This window comes from Equus asinus, chromosome 5 (genome assembly GCF_041296235.1).
Source record: "Equus asinus isolate D_3611 breed Donkey chromosome 5, EquAss-T2T_v2, whole genome shotgun sequence".
Classification (NCBI taxonomy): Eukaryota; Metazoa; Chordata; class Mammalia; order Perissodactyla; family Equidae; genus Equus; species Equus asinus.
The window spans coordinates 73,605,819-73,625,405 of NC_091794.1; the positions used below are offsets into that span (position 1 = coordinate 73,605,819).

The window sequence follows — 19,587 nt, forward strand, 5'->3', positions numbered from 1 at the left end:
TAAGAATATATAACTATGTACCGGGGGACTTTGGGGAGAAAAAGTAAAACATTTAAAAATCTCAAAAAAAGAAATGGGAACAGCTGAGATTCTCACCTAGGTCTTTATGACAATAAAGCTCATGCTCTTTCACTTCTTTCCAGTACAAGGCCATATATTATTGTATGTGTCTATAGAATTCATGTATGCAGAGTTTCACAAAAGTTTAGATAAGAAAGAGATTTGTCACTATGCTTTTAGGCTATTTCAAGAAATATAGTGTAAAAATTTAGGACTCTCACTCTTTCATGCTCTCTCTCACACAAGCTCGCTCTCTCTGTTAATAGTCTATCTTCAGCCGTATACCTGCTAAATGTCAAGTGTAGACAATGAACTGCATGTTCTGGAACTAGAACTTGGTAGCATATGTACTTTCTTCTGATGATTTACCTTATTTGCCCTGAGCTAAAATTTTCTCTCTTTCCAAATGTAGAAAAAGCCTATCCTCTCATATAAGACCCCATCAACGTCCTTTAGCATAGCTCCATATATATATTCCAGCCGTACACATGGGAGAGAATGGGGCACAAGGGGAGGGAGGACAACTCGTATTTTGCAGCTAGTCATTGCTTGCACTTGCATTGATGTGCTCTCAAAAACGAAGTTCAGGTGATGTTGTGAATGCTACCTGCCCTCCCCCAGAGAATCACAATTAAAGGCTCTTATAAATACCACCGTTAAGAAACTGTTTAGAGGCTGTCCCTGTGGCCAAGTGGTTAAGTTCGTGCGCTCCCCTTCAGCGGCCCAGGGTTTTGCTGATTCGGATCCTGGGCGTGGACATGGCACCACTCATCAAGCCATTGAGGCAGCGCCCCATGTGACACAACCAGAGTGACCTGCAACTAGAATATACAACTATGTACTGGGGGGCGCTCTAGGGAGAAGAAGAAGGAAAAAAATAAGAAAACTGGCAACAGATTTTAGCTCAGGTGCCAATCTTAAAAAAAAAAAAAATTATCTTCTGTTTATCTTAATTTAATTCAGTCTTATCCAAACTTACTTGACTCTTTTTTTCATGGAGCACTGATTAACATATTTCAGCTCATTAGCGTACAACAAACGACTCTGGGAAAAGCTGGTATTGTGCAACCTCTGAAGAAACTGAGACCCGGAGAGACTATGCAGTTTGCCTATGGTCACCAAACTGGTTGGACACATAATTTAGACTAGAAGCCAGGTCACCTGACTTTTCACAGTAACACTGCCTCCCCTTCTAACCAGAAATCCTAATCCATGTAATTGCACTGAGAAACAAGAGTGGTTTTATTATTTTGATTATCTCTAGTATTTCAAAATCCTTTAGAAAAATGAAGTATTGAATAGTCAAATCACCTTGGTTACAGGGAAATTCTTTAGTGGTTGGCCTCATTTTGCTGTGTGGTAACTGTTGGAGTGCAGTCAGTAAAATCTCGGAGGCATTTTGATCTAGTCCTTGGCTGTGATAAGGAGAAGGGCTTTAAGACTATTCCGAAGGACAGAGAAAGAAATGACAGCAAAAATCTCCCCTGTTTTACTAATTCATCTATTATTCTTTCCAAAATGAGTTTCAAGTAGCTTACATAAATACATGCGATTCAAATGGATTTAAAAAGAAAGAAAAGATAGAGTAATCAGAAACTAAGTGCAAATAAAGGAAGATAAAACCAAAGGTAAGATTAACATGTTGACAACAAATAATCCAGCAGAAGCACTCAATGCATGTGATAGGGTTCTGAACATTTGCACAAGATGAGCCACAATTTTGTTCTATACTTTTCTTGGGCTAAAATAAAGGAAAATATGATTTTTTTACAAGTTTCAGTCTGTCTATAACATCAGATAAAGGCCAGTCTCTCAAAAGGTGTCCAGATTTTTCAAGCACTAAGACCTTAGAGCACTGTTTCCTGTGGTTCCCCTTCAAGAGGAATCTGTGCAGTACGGTGAAGACTACCCCAACCATATCCAGTAGCTATAATGGCAATAGCAAGTCATGTATAACAGCTTCTTATCACTTTATGTAATTCAAAGTCATAAGGCCAAAGTACAATTTAGTAAAAGGATTTCTGCAAAGGTCCAGATAATGTATTTATCTGGTAGTCCAGTTTAAAGGATGGATTTTATAGTAACTAGAAAAATGTGTGAATTACATGTCCTTTAAGAAATCCTTCCTCAATATTGTTTTTTGCCACTGAATTTTTGATAAGTAGAGAAAGCTTCAACTAAGACTTTTTACTCCCAGGTCTTTTTAATCAATCAATATTCAGCAAATATTTGTTAATCTCTTTCTGTGTGCAAATCACTAAATCAGGTGCTGTGGATACTATATTGTTTGTGTGAGATACTGCCCCTGGCCTGAGGGAGCTCACTGTCTAATACAGGAGGATGGGTGAAGATAAAATAACTATAGGAAAAGATACTATACGTTATAAAAACCATTAAAATAACACAGAGTGCTGAAGATATTTGGAGAAAGATGACTTATAGGACTAGGAAGGCAACAAGCAGGACTTCACGGAGGGAGCAGGCTTTGGAGGACTGGTAAGACTTTGATGGTTAAACGTGAAGTTAGAAGAGCATTTTGGATGGAGTAATGAGTAAATGGATGGTTGGGTGGCTGGAGAAGGGTAGGGCTGGGTAATAATAAACAAAGGGAAAAAGGAACGGGGCTTCCTCAAAGAACAATAAATGGACAAATTTAGAACACAGTCTAATAATTAGAGAGAAGACTAAAAGGGCCAAGTTTTGGAGAATCATGGGTGGGAGAGAATGGGCACAAACCTATTCCCTTCTGCTGGTTCCCTCAAACAGAAAAGAAAAAGTTACATTTTTCCCCATCTACCCAGAGTTGTTTCCTTTTACATCTTGGTGCCTTCTCAAGTAGAAAATATTAAGTAATAGTAAAGGCCATGAAATGAGAGAACAGAAGAGCATGGAATTAGAAGGCTTGGTCCTTCTCTTCCGTTTTCTAATTTGATCTTCACAACCTTCCTACAAAATGGGTAAAGGAGATAGTATTATTACCATCTTACAGATGAAGAAAGTAAGATCATAACAGGATTAAAAAGCCTGTTTTAAAGTTTTTACCTAATATTTGCCTGGTAAAAGCAGAACCAGAGCTCCTATCCAGTATTCTTTCTACCTGTTACCTCACAATGGATGAGTGAAGGTGGGACCATGAATAGGTTATGAAAGTAAAACTACTCTTTATATTTTATGTTTTTATCTTATGTAAATTGCTTCTTGTCACTCATGATCTTGAGTTAAGCAAAGATTTCTTAGATCTGACACCAAAAGCACAATCCATAAAATAACAAATATCTAAATTAGACTTCTTCTAAATTAAGAACTAATACTGTTCGAAAGACACTGTTAAGAAATTGAAAAGACAAGCCACAGACTGAGAGAAAATCATATATGTAATGTCCAGAATACAGAATGAACTTTCAAAATTCAATAATAAAACAAATAACCCAAGTTTAAAAATGGGCAAAATATTTGAACAAACACTTCATCAAGGGGAAATAAGCATGTGAAAAGATGCTCAACATTATTAGTTATTAGGGGAATGCAAATTAAAACCCACAATATATATGCACCAATTAGAATGGCTTCTTAGAAGAAAACGAGATAGTAACAGGCAAAGATGAAGAGCAACTAGAACTCTTAAACGTTAATGATGGGAATCATTGATGATAGCTCGTCCACTTTGGAAAATAATTTGGCACTTTCTTATACAGTTAATATACACGTACCATATGGCCCAGCAGTCACACTCCTAGGTTTTTACACAAGTGAAATGAAAGTAAAAGTAAAATTTATGTTCATGCAAAACTGTACACAAATGTTTATAGTGGCTTCATTTGTAGTCACCAAAAACTAGAAACAAGTGTCCATCAACTAGAGGAGTACTCAGCAATAAAATAGGAACAAACTACTAATATATTCAACAACATGGGTGAATCTCAAATGCATTACATTAAAGGAAGGAAGCCATTTACATGATATTTATAATTACATTTATGTAACATTCTATAAAAGGCAAAACTAGGGACAGAAAACAGATTTGAGGTTGCCAGGGCCTAGGGCTAGGGGAATTTAGGGGCAGCAGGTGATAGAACTGTTCCTTTCTTCATTAGCGAGGATGGTTATACAAATGTGTGCATTTGTCAAAACACTCAGGTGTATACATTTAAAAGGATGCATTTTTACTGTATATAAATTATACCTTAATTTAAAAATGGGGGAAAAATCATTGAGTGGGCTACTCAAGGCCATCTGTAAGTTAACCTTCAACTCCTACCCCTTTCCCCCTGATCATTCTGCTCCAGCCACATAGGCCGCCTTGCTATTCCTCAGTCAAGCCAGGCACCAGTTGCTGTGACTTCTGCCTGTAACACTTCTCTCAGATCTAAGTGTCCATGTGACTCCCTCTCTGCTTTCGGCCTTTGCTCATGGAGGCCTACACTATTTGGTTATTGAGACTTACAGTATTTAAAGTTGTACCCCTCCTTCCCTTTACCAGCACTCCCTGCACTCTCTCCAGAGTGCTCATCACTATGTGACAAACTGTATGTTCTTCCTATGTGTGTATTTGCTACCTTTCTTCCACCCTACTAGGCTCCATGTGAGCAGAATTTTTTCATCTATTTTGTTCAGTGCTGTTTTCCCATCATCTAAAACATAGGAGGTGCTCAGTAAGAGTTCATGGAATTAATGAATGTTAGCTTTAGCCTATTTCACACTCTGCTTCAACTGGCTATAAACAGTTATTTGGTGGGTACTCATAGAAGCCTAGAAGATAATGTGTATACGCATGTATTTATGTATGCATGTATGGGTGTAAATCAAGCCAGTCTTTAGTTCTTACTGTAGGAGATTGGTATAAGTGTATATTATCCTTCCTCTTTAAAAATGTAATTGTGTAGAAACAGTCTTTTCTGGCTAGCTATCTTCACTGCCTAATTTCTCTTTGAAAAATCCCTGTTTCTCATCCCTCAGATGTGAATGCTTTGAATATTCATATATTTTTAGTAAAACAAAAAGTCCAAGATCAGTTAATATTTCCAACTTATATTAGGTTTCCTTGTTTTATTACAAACCTAAAATAATGCAAATAAAAACTCTATTTGTTGAGCAAGCCAAATTGAATTTTAACAATGGTGTTTACTATGACTGCTGTTCGACTGTAGGTGTCCTTTATATCATCGTTTTACAACAATGTTTACTTATACAAGGCCTTTGTTTCCAGCCAGTATGTTTGAAACTGAGCTACTGATGTATTTTTGTGCTTTTTCGCCAGTAGAACTTGGGTTTTCAGATCCCAAGGTTGCCGACTTACCTAATATTTCCTCATTGTTTTCCACATTGGACCACGGATGTGGGCTCTCTGAGGTCGGTTTTCATTCTAGGGAAAAGCCCTAGAGACTGGGGGCGTTGAGAAGCAGACAATGTCTGCACAATGAATGGAGTAACGAGCTACTGTTGTTTATTCTTCTGTAGTATAATTGGTTGAGTTCAGACAATAATGTAGCATCTGTTATTATACTGTGCAGGGAAATGTCAAAATAGAACGCAAGCAGATCGCTGGATTAAAGGGAGAACAGGAGGAGAAACCAGGAAATATCACAATAGGTTCTGATTTAAAGTAGGTGCAAGGGGAATAATGATAATAATAACACACCAACACAGGCTGTCATCTGTGGAGCACAGTGTTACAGTGTGAAGGTCGATGCTGGGCACTTATCATTTGAGCGCTGGCCATGTGTCAGCACTCGCTAAGTGTTTCATAAACATTACTGCATTTTATACAAGAACCTTCGTGAGGAAGATGTAGTCAGTCCTACTTCTTATATGAGGTAACTGAAGTTCTTAGACAGTCATGCCTAATGGCCAGGATTTGAACCTCTTGTCTGTCGTACCCAAAGCCTATTTCCAAACCACACATTACATTTAAAGATTACAGTTTTTCAAACCACAGTGTTAGAAGTCAGGATAGCGATTTAACTTTGAGGAAGGAAGTTCTCAGGAAGGGGCAAAAGGACTTCTGTGATGCTCGATCAGGGTGCTAGTTATATAGAAGTTTGCTTTCTGAAAATTTAGCAAGTTGTACACTTAAGATTTGTGTACTTTTTAAACTATGTTATATGTCAATAAAATCTTTAAAACAATGACAAAATACATGACTTTGAACAAAAGATAAAGCTTTGTACGATATAACACTGATTCAAATTTTGTAATCCCCCTTAGGGTAAGTGGTATTATCTAACGCCTCCAGAAGGAAAATGACCTCAGAGTCATCGGAAAGACTAGCTCTCTCTATACACTGTAGAAATTTTTAATGCTTTTTTGGGTAATACTTCAGTATTAGAACCAACCAAATTCTCCTGAATGACATAGAAATTAATTTCTTATCCCTACGGGTGTCTGAGCAAACCTTGTTTTCCTGTTAGTTATTTTAAACACATTTTTTAACAGATAATACATTTAAACAACTCAGAAGTCGAAAATATAAAAAGCGTATTCAGAAAATACTCACTGTGACTTCTTCCACCCTGTTTCCCCCACCCTCTTTAGATTACCATTCTTATGTTTCTTTCTATTTGTATAAGTTTACTGATTTTCTCCAAAGAACTAGCTTATTTATTAGTTAACTAGTTATGTTTTTCTTTTCTTTTTTTTGTAATGGGTACCTTTATACTTTTAGCTTTAGTAATTATTTTCTTCTCAGCTTTCTTTCCATTTGTTTTATTGGGGTTTTTCCCTAGTTTTTTAAGTCTAAGTCTTAATTAACTTATTTTTATTCTTTCTTTTTGAATGATATAAGACTTTTAAGGCTATGAATTTCCTCTAAGCACTGCTTTAGGTGAATCCCATAGATTCCAATATAAAGCGTTTTAACAATCCTTGTTGTCTACATATTTTATAGTTTTGATTTATATTTCCCCTTTAACTCAAGAGTTAATAGAGTCTTTTATGTTTTTCCTTCAGTTGGAAGAGTGACACCAACTTTGAAAATTGCTGTTGAGGATTTAGAAAACATAAATCCCAATTTCTCTCCCTCACATTACTTGATTATAATAGTTATAGATTAATTGGGGGAAAAAGTTTGTTTTTCTGTTGATGACAAATTGGGAACATGGAAATGTCAAAGTAACTAAGAAAAGAATATAACTGTGAAGCTGAACATGCTAATACCAGGTTTACTTAGCACTCGGAGTGCTAGAGATAAAAGGTTTTAGTGAATGTCTGCCATAGATTCTCACATCAGAGACCTTCTAACCTCTTCCAATGGAGTATCATGAATGTGAAACAACAAAATAATGTAGGTGGAGAACTAGGAAACCTGGATTTGAGCCCAGCTCTAGCCATGAGCTCTCCCCACAGTTTCCCTATTTGCGTCTGTGTTCTTACCTGTAAAGTGAAGGGTTTGAGTCATCTCTAGGTCCAGAAATCTAGACTTGGTCAAGTCCCACAGCAAGTTAGTAGCAAGGCTAGAACTAGGACTGTGGTCTCCTGCTTCCAATAAACCTTCTATTCATTCCATTCTATTTTATATATTGTAGCAAAATATGTGTAACAGAAATTTGCCTTTTTCACCATTTTTAAGTGTACAATTCAGTGGCACTAATTACATTCGCAATGTTATACAACCATCACCACTATCTATTTCCAAAATTTTTTATCACCCCAAACAGAATCTTTCCATTCCATTTTAATGCCAATATATTATCCACTATTCTACAAACTCTTCAGTCATTTCTGCTTGGGAAATGTGTGTTTTTCAAATATAATATATGTATATTTATGTGTGCATATATATATGTGTGTGTCTTTTGTCAATGCTATTAATAGCCTTAATTCATACCCTAGAAAGGAAACAATTGGGTATTTGATATCTATTTCCTCAATCACAAATACTTGAGCCCTTCAGTAAAAAAAAAAATTAAATTTACCCTTTTTTTCTATGTAGTTACCTATCGATTTAATAATGTGTGTCATCAAGGTAGGATTTATTTTAATTAATTGCCTATTGAGCTAATATTAAGAAAATGAAAAACACATGATTCTATTGTTCAGGCATTAGTCTTGGTTAATAAATGGGCAATAACTTTTTGATGAGTTTCTAGAAAGCAACAGCTTTTTTCTCATCCCTCCCTCCCCTGTTTGCCACAGCCCCATCCATCACACGGTTTAACACCTGGTTTTTGCCCTCCTTAGGCCATCCGGCTCTCCTTAGAGCAGGCCCTGCCTCCAGAGCCAAAGGAAGAAAATGCTGAGCCCGTGAGCAAACTGCGGATCCGGACCCCCAGTGGCGAGTTCCTCGAGCGGCGTTTCCTGGCCAGCAATAAGCTCCAGATTGTCTTTGATTTTGTAGCTTCCAAAGGATTTCCATGGGATGAGTTCAAGTTACTGAGTACCTTTCCTAGGAGAGACGTAAGTTCCCATGCCTATCTTGGGAAGTGTGTCCAAATGGGAGATATCCCATCATTAGGGCTGGACAAAGTAGTCCAAAAAATGTCCCATGTTGTAGCCTACCGCAAGACCACACACCCAGGAGGCCTTTTTTGTTCTGCACACCATTCTCTCCTCAGCCTTTAGAGAAAGTATGACTTCTCAGTCCAGCAGATGTGTACCCAGTAGCCTATGTAAGAAATTAAGTACTAGGTCTTTCTCCCTTCATAGCTATTTCCCCTATTCCAGCATTCATACAGGCTTTCCCAAGATATCATCTCTGTATACTTCAGAGTAGATCTGAGAAGTGTGTGCTTAACAGCTTAACAGTTAGATCAGGGCCAAAGATTATAGGTTCACTAAGTCATGCTAAACCAAGAGTATTTTGTGATTTGATAGTTCTTATTAGCCTGGACAGTCAGGGAGTGTGACGTGTATTTACTGTGTATCTATATTCCAGCAAGGTATTTGATAGTCTCTCGTAGTATTTTGGGCCAAAGTAGAAAAATATAAATCTACAGTTAGGTAGATTCATTGCTGATTAAATGGTAATGTCCAGAAAGTGTTGACTAAGAGACTGCTCTCTTCCTAGAGGGAACCAAGGGGTTCTGTATTTAATCCTTTATTACTCACCATGCATCTTGGCAACTTAAATGAAGACTTTATCAGATTTATGGATTATGAAAAATAAGATTCAAGAAAACCTTAAAATAAACAATCAACAAAAACAAACCCAGAAAAACCTTATAGAAATTATATATAAAGACAGAAAGAGGAGGTATAGGTTTAGGTTTAGACCTAACCTGCGCTTAGGTTTAGAAAATCAGTCGTTCAAGTTTGGAATGGAAAGACCATGCTTTAGCAGAGGTTATGGTTGAATTAAGCTGAATATACATTCATAATGTGTTGTGGCTACCAAGAAAAAGCCTGCTGCATTTTTAGAGATATAATCCCAACAAGAGGATAACTTGATGGTCCTATTCAACTCTGTACTAGGATAAACTACTCCTGAAAGAGTCCTCTGACTCCATGCTGGAACTCCATGCTGAAGCCTAAAGAAACAGGAGCATGTCTAGAGCAGGACTGGTAGGAAGGTGAGGGAACTGGAAAGCATGTCATTGGAGGAACGTTTCCTCTAGAGAAGGAAAGGCCGTGAGAGACATGATTGTTGTCTTCAGCTACTTGAAAGCCTACCGTGAGAAAGGGGGATCTGACATTGCAAGGCTCCAAGGACAGAACTGGAACCAATGAGTTGAAAGTTACAGGAGGCAAATTTGGCCCAATGTAAGGAAGAATTTTCTAAGAAATGGATATCGTGTGTTGTGAAATAGTGATTTTCTAGTCATTGGAGACAGACAAGCACTACTGAATGATCCATTTTCAGCAATAATGGGTATGTACGGAATAGGATTCATTCCTGATGTTCCTACTTTATGTTGGATGGGGCTCGAACTAACTTACCTCTGAGATACATAGGAAATCTTAATATTCTGTGATTCCATTATGATCTAGTAATATGAGGTCTGGTAACCTAGACCTCATCTAATACACCAAAACCCAAGAATTTGGATAAGGTTCATCTTAGTTCCTCACATTGGCTATCAGGTTTGCAGGACAGAGACAGAAACTTGTGGTATATGTTTAGCTTTACCACTCAGCCCCAAATCCTCAAGGTGGGATGAGGACCCCACCACTATGTCTAAGCCAAGGAGACTCAAGTGGACCCCAGGTGCTGGCCATTGGTCCCTCTCTCACTAGCCCTGTCTCCTGCTCTGAGCTCTTCTCTTTTTTCATATATAAGACATACAAACATGCAAAAGGGAACACATGGATGCACATGCTCTGTGGACACAGCACATGGCCAGGTAAGAAACTACCTTAAATTCTGACACTGAAGTTGAACTCTAAATGTGTGAGCACTTAGAAAAGAGCCACTATCAAGGGGTTCAAGAACAGCCTGGTTCTCATACTTATGTTCTGTGTTGAACATCTCACCTTGGAGAACTTGTAAAACTTAGGAGCTAAATTAGTCCCTCCCAACCCTTGGGTTTTGGGTTTTTTTTTAATTGAGGTATAATTGACACATAACTTTATATTAGTTTCAGGTATACCACCTAATGATTTGATATTTGTGTACATTGTGAAATGATCACAACAGTAAGTCTGGTTAACGTTTATCACCACATCACCACACATGATTATAAATTGTTTTTTTCTTGTGATAAGAACTTTTAAGACCCCAACCTTTGGTTTTAAGTCCCCTCCTGGGCCTTATCTGTAAAATAAAAGTACTAGAAGAGATGGAGACTAAGGACCTTCTTGGCTTTTAAAATTGAACATTATTTTCCTTCAAATTAATTTTTAAACCTCATTACTGGAGAGTAAGGTGGAGAGAACAGTCTGTTAAAAGGAGCTGGGTGACCTCTTCCCACAGAGTGACAATGTGGGCCATGGAAAGTTGCTGTTGTAAATACGCAGGGGAACTGAGAAGTGAAATGTAGAGGGTTCTTGGGGCTGCTACCTGACTGCCTTGAGCCCTACTGACTAAGCAGCCTTTTTAGTGCAGACTATGTTACGTGTCAGTATGGATGAGCCCTAAATGGAGGGGCAGTCACTTAGTCTTAGAAAAAGTTTCCTCTTGATTTAGAGCCCAATTAGTCACCCTTTGTTTTATACTGCTGAAGAACTCTATTAAATCTGGTTAACAATCTCTTCTGTCAGTGTTCCTTCCACACCTGACCCCATTTCGGCCTCCCAAGGCCAATTTAGACCAAGTTTGGCCCAGTTCCCCAGAGAAAAAGTCCAACCAGAGGTTTGCTCCTATAGGAGAAATCAAGAGCTTCCCAATATCCATCACAGACCCATTTTATGGTCCTTGGTCAACCTGAAATTATCTGCCACAAAGTGACTTTTCTAAAACCCCACTCTGATCATTCCCTTTCTTGTAAAAACTCTTTAATAGCTCCCTACTGCCCTAGGATAAGTACAGACACCTAGAATGTTTTCAAAAACTTCACAATCTGTTCCATACCCACCTTTCTGCCTTAAATCCTGCCGCTCATTACTTATTTCCATCACCAAGAGATATGAAATTGCTCACTATTCACTAAAGACACAAGACACTCTCATGCCTCTTGTGCTCTGTTCTCTCTTCCTTTAATATCTGCCCTCCCCACTTTTCCCGGCCTGTTTGAACTCATCTTTTAATGCCCAGTTCAAATGTCATCCCCTGTGGGAAGCCCTCCCTTCTCCCAAGCTCCTCACCCATGTAGTCATTGCACTTTGTACATGCCTCTCTCATAGCACTTGTCCCATTGTTCTATAATTATTTACAGAGACTGTCCATGTCGTGTTCATGTCTGTCTCCCCTCAAGTTCCCAGCATGGTGCCTCACCCATACGCATTCACCTATTGTTGTTGAATGTTAATGACCTTAGGTTTGATCCTAAATCTCTGATTCCAGAGTGAACTAGAGAGGCTTTTCCAAATGAGAACAGATGCCCTAGGCCCACCCAGATTCCGGACCCAGACCTAAACCCAGAAAGCCCACCCAAGATTCGCTAGACCTCCTAGAGCCCGGGGTAGGATGAGAGTTAATGGCCCTTCATCCTTCTCTGAATGCTCTTTCAAGTCGAATGACTAGTGTTTTTGCAAGGCTATTCTGTAACAGCCATCTGTGTCTGCAAGGATTAGGATCTAATTTGTAAAAGTCATCTTAAATTACAGCCGAACTAAAGACTGTTAAAAAGCACATCTTAAGACCTTGCCTCTTTAATAACAAATAACATAAGACTTAATTCTAGGAGTCTTATTGTGTCTTCAGCCTTTTTTCCACAAAGCAAAGACTGGTTAAATGATCTTCTGTGCCCCCGCATCCCAACCAAAACAATACTTCATGTTAAGATTTCCCAGCTGTCCAACTATTTACTAAATGTCTGTGGGTGTACCACTGGACTGAGCACTGTGCGACCACCAAACTAGTGGCACTCACAGGCCTTGCCCAGGAAAGCTGACTGTCAACATGCTGAGAACGTTAAGTTGTTTGTTTTTGTTATTTTGTTCTCCATTTTGCTAATAACAGTTACCAAGAGAAGTTGTCTTCACTTCCATAGCTTTGGCCATTAAGCTCTACCTCTTGGCTATGTTAGAGCCATGAGAACATCAGTGGCCCATTTGCCTTACTTGGGCATTGCGAGGTAGTTGATATTGAGATGGTTGAGTCCTGAAAGCTGAGGAATGACACTGATCCCCACTGCTACTCACCCTGCCTGGGAGTCAGAGGGAGGGCCCTGCCAGTCCCCTAGTTCCCCTCTGGACCTACAGTGGCCCCACGCCACTCAGTGTGAGGTTGTCAATATCCCCCAACCTTCCTCTTCCCTTTTTCTCTCCTTCTTTTCCCACTCCTCCCCTCTTCTTTCTAATCCTGTTTTACCCTTTTATCCTCTCCCCCTTCTTTCCACTCTTGCCTCCTCCTTATTTGTTTATCCCAAATTCTTCCCCTTCCTGCTGCCTATTTTCCTTCTTTTGCCTACTCATCTCTGCATCACTCAAAGAAGCTCCACCTGCAGCTGGAAGTTGAGGTCTTTCTATTTATAAAATGACTGGAGTGTGCTAGGAAAGGAGGATGGGAGTGCAGGTTAGCTTCAGGACTAGTGGCTTGTGTGCCTTGTCACTTAGGTAAGCACATGGCCCCCATTCTTGCCCCAAGAACTTTTTATAGATGTGAACCCCTAAAACAGACAAACATGCATTCAAAAATATGGCATCAGACATTTTATATTCTAAAACAAAGGAATGAATGTATTTGTATTTTCCACCAGCTTTCTAGTGTTTTTTTTCAGTAACTATAACTCATAATTTTTTTCTTTCTCCCTCTAATGTTTAAAGGAACAGGAGAGTAAGTATAAACAAGCTTCTACCAGGGTTTTTTTACAGAGCAGGCCCTAAGTAAAAGTTTGTTTAAATGAACTGTGGGTAAAACCTTACAAATTTAGTAATACAAATTCCTTCCTCTGTCACCCATCCACCTTTATTACTAAGCACTAAGCTCAGCACTGAGAACACAGTGCTGAAAATGACATAGTTCCTACTGTTGTAGAACTTACAGTCTGTATCCAGAAGCTCCTGCTGGATGACGTTTGACTTCATCAATAACACAAGGATATCCTATTTGCCACCCTAAGGAAATATAAGTAGTTTAATTTGCATTTCATTTATGTATTTGTTCTTTCATATAACAAAACATTTGCTGAGCAAACTCTCTGCCAGCCTACATACCAGATGCTAATGATACGAAATAAAAGAAATTGTTACTGACCTTGAAGAGTTCACATTCTAGTGAAAACACACATAAAGCAAATTGCGCTATGAGTTCTACTCACAGCTGGAAAGATAGGTAATTTCAGCCTGCGGTGGTAAGGGAAGGCATTAGAAAGGAATTGAATTTGAGCCTTGCACAGGGAGAATGGAAACAGAATAGCATGGTTAAAAGTAAAAGTCTTGGTCATAATTAGACCTATATCTGAATCCTACTCCATCACATACCTGCTGTATGACATTGGACAACATACTTGCTCCTGCCGAGCTGTTATTTCTTCGCCTTTGAAAGATATGATAATATCTAGCTCAGAGAGTTGTAAGAGTTAAATAGTGAATGTAAACTACTGTGTCCCTACCACATAATAATAATATTATTATTATCATATAGATAACCAATAGTATCTGCTGTAACTATCCTAACTGAAGAAAAGCAGAAATGGTGGGGAAGGCTTAAAGCTAGACAGCAGAGTACCTAGGAACTCTCTAGAACAACGGTGGATATTTGTGTTCAAGAGCTAACACGAAAACCCAAGTTTTCTAATGGCCATTGCTTTTTAAGATCATTGGGTAGTTTTCAAAATCTGTTAATAGATTTTAGAGTCTACTTTAAAATTAGAGTCATAGAACAGTAGCTCTAGAAAATCAGCATTAGAGACCACCTAGTAAATGCAACAAATTACAGCTCCAAGCACCAATATTTAGAAATATTCTGTACTTAGTGAATTTCATATGTTAATACCTCTAATACTGCAGTGGGATTGACTTTCAATTTATATTAGACTGAGTTTGACTAAAAAAAAAAAAAAGAAGAAGAACCAGAAAGAAAAACACTAATGCCATCAAACTACTGATATCTTAATAGCTTTGTTTTCAAGCTAAAGCAAGATGAAGCATCTAATCAGTAAACACATGTTAGAGTTACTCCTGCTGAGCGTGCTCCGTGCCCCTCAGGTGTTTTATAGCACCATGTGTAATTATTTGAGATTTTCAATATCCCGAAATGATCAAGATTTAGAGAATAAGAACTATGACTGTGGAATGGAATGCAATTAATATCTAGCTGGTCACAAAATAAATCCTGCCTCTCCCCTTCCCTAAGTCTGTTCTTTTGCTCTGCTTCCCTCCATACCACTGCCTAAGTCTTCATAGCCCAGCTGAAACCTGTAGTTTCCTGTTCATCTCCCTGACTCCAGTCTTGCCTACCCCACCTGCCATCTGTCGATCCTCCCCGCTGACTCTAGGTATTTTTCATAGATTTGATGATATATCATCTCTCTCCTGCATAAAAGCCTCCAGTGCTTTCATGGCCTACAGGAAAAAGTCTGAACTCCTTACCAAAGCATTCAAAATCTTTCAAAATCTCCATCTCCTTTTCCTGCTCAGTTCTCCTCCCTCCCTCCCCTCATTTCCACACCACATGCATCTCATCGTTAGGCCACGATATACTTCTTGACTGAAAGAAACCAAGGGATCTGACTCAGGTGCAAAGCACATTCACAGAGTTCTCTCACTCCTCCCTCTGTCAGCTTTGGGAGGGAGCGAGACAGGCGGTTTTAGTGCCATTCAGCAGATGGGGATCGTGAGGGCCTGAGGTGAAGTGACTTGCTTGAGAACATTCATTCGGTTAATGACTACTCAGGACTGCAGCCCAGGCCTCTCAATTGCTTTATTTTCAAAAGTGATGTTGTGAGGACAAATGCTCCTGGAGTGTTTTGGCCACAGGACATTTGAGTTTATAGGTTGAAACCAATTGGTAAACTGTTTACATACTATCTATAACAAAAGAAACTAAATAGCAAAAGGTTTAAAAGAATAATATAGCTGCTTCTTTTTTTCTAAAGATTGGCACCTGAGCTAACATCTCTCGCCTATCTTCTTTTTTTTCCCTTCTTCTTCTTCTTCTCCCGAAATTCCCCCAGTACATAGTTGTGTATTCTAGTTGGAGGACCTTCTGGTTGTGCCATGTGGGATGCCACCTCAGCGTGGCCTGATGAGCGGTGCCATGTCTGCGCCCAGGATCTGAACCCGTGAAACCCTGGGCTGCCGAAGCAGAGCGTGTGAACTTAACCACTCTGCCGTGGGGCTGGCCCCCAGCTGCTTCTTAAAGAGGTCTATATATGAAACTCTGATCTGGCATAACAGCAGTCTAATTAAAGGGAAAAATACTCTTTCTAGCAAGGGTGGTTTATATTTCTTCAGGTTATTCATTTTGTTTAAGAAATGACAACAATGCCTTACACATTGAATCAATCTGAAAATTCCTAGATTTTAGGGGTCCCTAGTTCATCGTTGGAATGATTAAAGAGATGGAATAGAGGGAAAGCAATGGTATAGAGAAAGGAGCATTGGACTGGGAATCAGAAGATCATTTATTAGCTCTGCAACCCTGAACAAGGCACAAGCCCTCTCTAAATCTCAGTTTTCTTCTCTATAAAATAGAAGCAATAAATTCTGCTTCTCCCATGGCTCAAATAAGGCAGTGTATATAAAAGTGCTTTTGTAAACTGACAGATACTGTCCAAACACGAAAAGTGATCGTGATTACCCAATAGCCAAATGTTCAGGGTAAAATTTTTTTCCTTTTTTTTTCTTTTTGTGAGGAAGATTGGCCCTGAGCTAACATCTGTTGCCAATCTTCCTCTTTTTGCTTGAGGAAGATTGTCACTGAGCTAACATCTGTGCCAATCCTCCTCTATTGTAAGTGGGATGCCACCACAGCAGGGCTTGACAAGGGGTGATAGGTCCACACCTGGTATCTGAACCTGTGAACCCCAGGCCACCAAAGCAGAGCACGTGAACTTAACCACTATGCCACCGGGCCAGCCCCTAAAAATTTTTTTAAATAATAGTATTTATCAAGGGCCTACTATACTAGGCAGTATTCTAAGTGCCCTGCATGCATTATCTCATTTAATGCTAAAAAGTACTCAAAAGGTAAATATTCATACTGTCCTCACTGAGATGGGGAAACTCAGGCACAAAAGAAGTAACTTGCCAGTGTCATAGTAAATATCAGATCAGAATCAGATACAAGCCTAAGTGTGTGACTCTAGAGTCTGCTCTTAATTCCTCTGCCATGTGCCTCCTGAGCCAAGTAAGGAATAAATTAGTGAGGTAGTTTGTCATCTAGGAAAATACTTTCCATGTGAAAATGAAGTTCAGTTTTATACATTTGGAAAGATTTCATTATCTTTAATTTATTCATATTGTCTTTGTAATTCCTATTCCTAAGTCTGTTTCCACACTGTTTATCCAACAAACTTTTATTTTGCCAGGTACTGTGTGCTAAGTGCTAAGGAATAAAGCATATGGTCCTCGCCTTCAAGAATACCCTGGCCTCTCATACAAATAATCCTCAGTGTCTACGTCCTAAGTGTAGTCAGACAAAAAGGGCAATAGAAGTCAGAGTTGGCTAAGATCTCTGCTTGCCTGGGTAACCAGGAAAGGCTTTGTACAGGAGGTAGCAGGTGAACAAAACTTTGAAATGGATAGGATTTTGGTGGGCTGAAAAAGGGAGAACATTCTCCGGCAGCCAGGAGAGCTTGAGGAAAGAAGCTAATGGCAAGTGCAAGGTATGGCTAGACGGTGGAGTGTAGACCAGATTGATTGAAATATGGTGTTTGTATAGTAAAGTTCTGAGAAAAGGCTGAAGGAAGAGTGTATAAACCCTAGGATACCTGGCAAGGGAGCTCGGCTTTATTCCATGTAAAGTCTGTTGAGCAAGGGAATGGCATGGTCATCATGGTTATCACCAAAGGAAGAATAATTACCCATACGTTGCTCCATAATTTACACATTCACATTGCCTGGCACACAGTAGGTGTTCAATAGATGTCAGTCCTCTGATCTCTTCTCTTTCTACCCTTATTATCTAAAGGATCTTATTCAGTCTTGTGGCTTTAAATGTCACACATATAGTTAAAACTCCAAAGTGCGTATCTCCAGCGCAAGCTCTCTCCTGGGCTCCAGATGCTTATACATACGACTGCCTACTCAACGTCTTCACTTGATGTCTAATTGGCACCTCATAGTCAAAACTGAACTCCTGATTCCTGCCCTCCCTGAAACCTGCTCCTCCCATAGTCTTCCTCATCTCATTAAATGGTAACTTGACTCTTTTTGTTCAAGCCAGAAAGCATGTAGTCATCCTTGATTCCTCTTTCTCTTATTTCTTCATCCAACTTATAAGCAAATTCTGTTGGTTTTACCTTCAAAATATATCCAGAATCTACCTCTCACTGCCTCCACAGCTAAACTCTAGTCCAAGCCACTGTAATCTCTTGTCCAGATTATTGTAATGGCGTCCTGACTGGCTTCCCTGCCTCCACCCGTGCCCTCCCCTTTCAGTCTATTTTCTAAAAAACAGCTATTTTTATTTTTTTGGTGAGGAAGATTCACCCTGAGCTAACATCTGTTGCCAGTCTTCCACGTTTTTTTTTTCTGCTTGAGAAAGATTAACCCTGATCTAACATCTGTGCCAGTCTTCCTCCACTTTGTATGTGGGATGCCTCCACAGCACGGCTGATCTGTGGAGTAGGTCCATGCCTGGGATCCAGACCCACGAACCTGGGCTGCTAAAGCGGAGTGCTTGGAACTTTAACCACTTGACCATGAGGCTGGCCCCCAAAATGATGGTTTTTTGGGGGTTTTCTTGTTTTAATATAAGGCAGATCATTTCACTTTTCCTCTCAAAACCCTATAATGGCTGCACATCTAGTTTAGAGTTTTTGAAAGGCTGTCCCTGATGTGACTCCCTAGCGTTTCTCTGACCCCACTCCATCTTTTCCAGTCACCCTGGCATCCTTGCTATTTGTGAAACACCATGAAACATTTCCCTACTTCAGGGCCTTTCACTTGCACTTCCTTCCTCTGCTACACATACTGCTCAGGCCCTTCCTTCCTTCAGGTCTCTGCTCATTTCATTGAGGCCTTTTCTGAACAACCCATATAAAATAACCATCTTCCTTCCCTCCTCTCCACTCCCTCCTTCCCTACCCTGCCAGACTGGCAACCCCTCTGCCTCTTCCCCTGCTTTCTCTTTCTCCACTGAACTGATCACCATCTGACATAATAGATATTTAGTTGTTTATTGTCTCCTCCCTCCTAGAATGAAAGCTTTTTGAAGGCAGAAACTTTACTTTTTCACTGCTGTATACCTGGCACCTAGAACAGTACCTGGAACCTATTTGATGCTCAGTACATATCTGCTGAATGAAGCAAGCAAATAAACAAACAACCTGTGAAGTAATAATAATGCTTTATACCATTTCTTGAGTTCCCCACTGTGTGTCAGGCAACAGTGTTCCACTCTTTACAGGTATCGTCTAATTGAATCCTTGCAACAACCCTTTGAGATTGGTATTATCCTACTTTATAGTTGAAAAAATCAAAAGCACAAAGAAACAGATTTCAAACCCATGTCTAAAATCTATTATACAGGGCAAATATTATTTCCATTTTACAGATACTGAAACTGAAACTGTAAGTTAAGTATTTTGATCACATAGCCAAGAAGTGGAAATTAAATATGAAGATGCTGATTCTTTCTGTTATATCTCACTGGCAGCCTGGAAAGATGAATTGACATGGAGGAAAGACTGAAGGCAGAAGAATAGTCAAGAATGTTGCAGTACTTAAAATGAGATTGATAAGAATGCAGCCAAGCAGGGGAGGATTAGAGAGATGTTTGTATATAGTCTACTAAGGCCTGGACTAAGTATTTTGATAAATGGTCCATAGCTTCTCTGGTCCTCTCTATACTCAGAGTTGGACAGATCTTTGTTCTAACACTGGCACTTC

The 19,587-nt window shown here is 39.3% G+C and overlaps 1 protein-coding gene across 5 annotated transcripts in view; it reads left to right on the forward strand.

Moving 5' to 3' along the window:
• Nucleotides 1-19,587, forward strand: part of FAF1 (Fas associated factor 1) — a 472,685-nt gene that overhangs the window by 425,859 nt on the left and 27,239 nt on the right. For all 5 annotated transcript variants that reach the window (XM_044770763.2, XM_044770762.2, XM_044770761.2 and 2 more), the window contains one exon: nucleotides 8,236-8,451. In XM_044770763.2, the coding sequence (XP_044626698.1) occupies nucleotides 8,236-8,451 (216 nt within the window). The remainder of the gene's footprint in view (nucleotides 1-8,235; nucleotides 8,452-19,587) is intronic.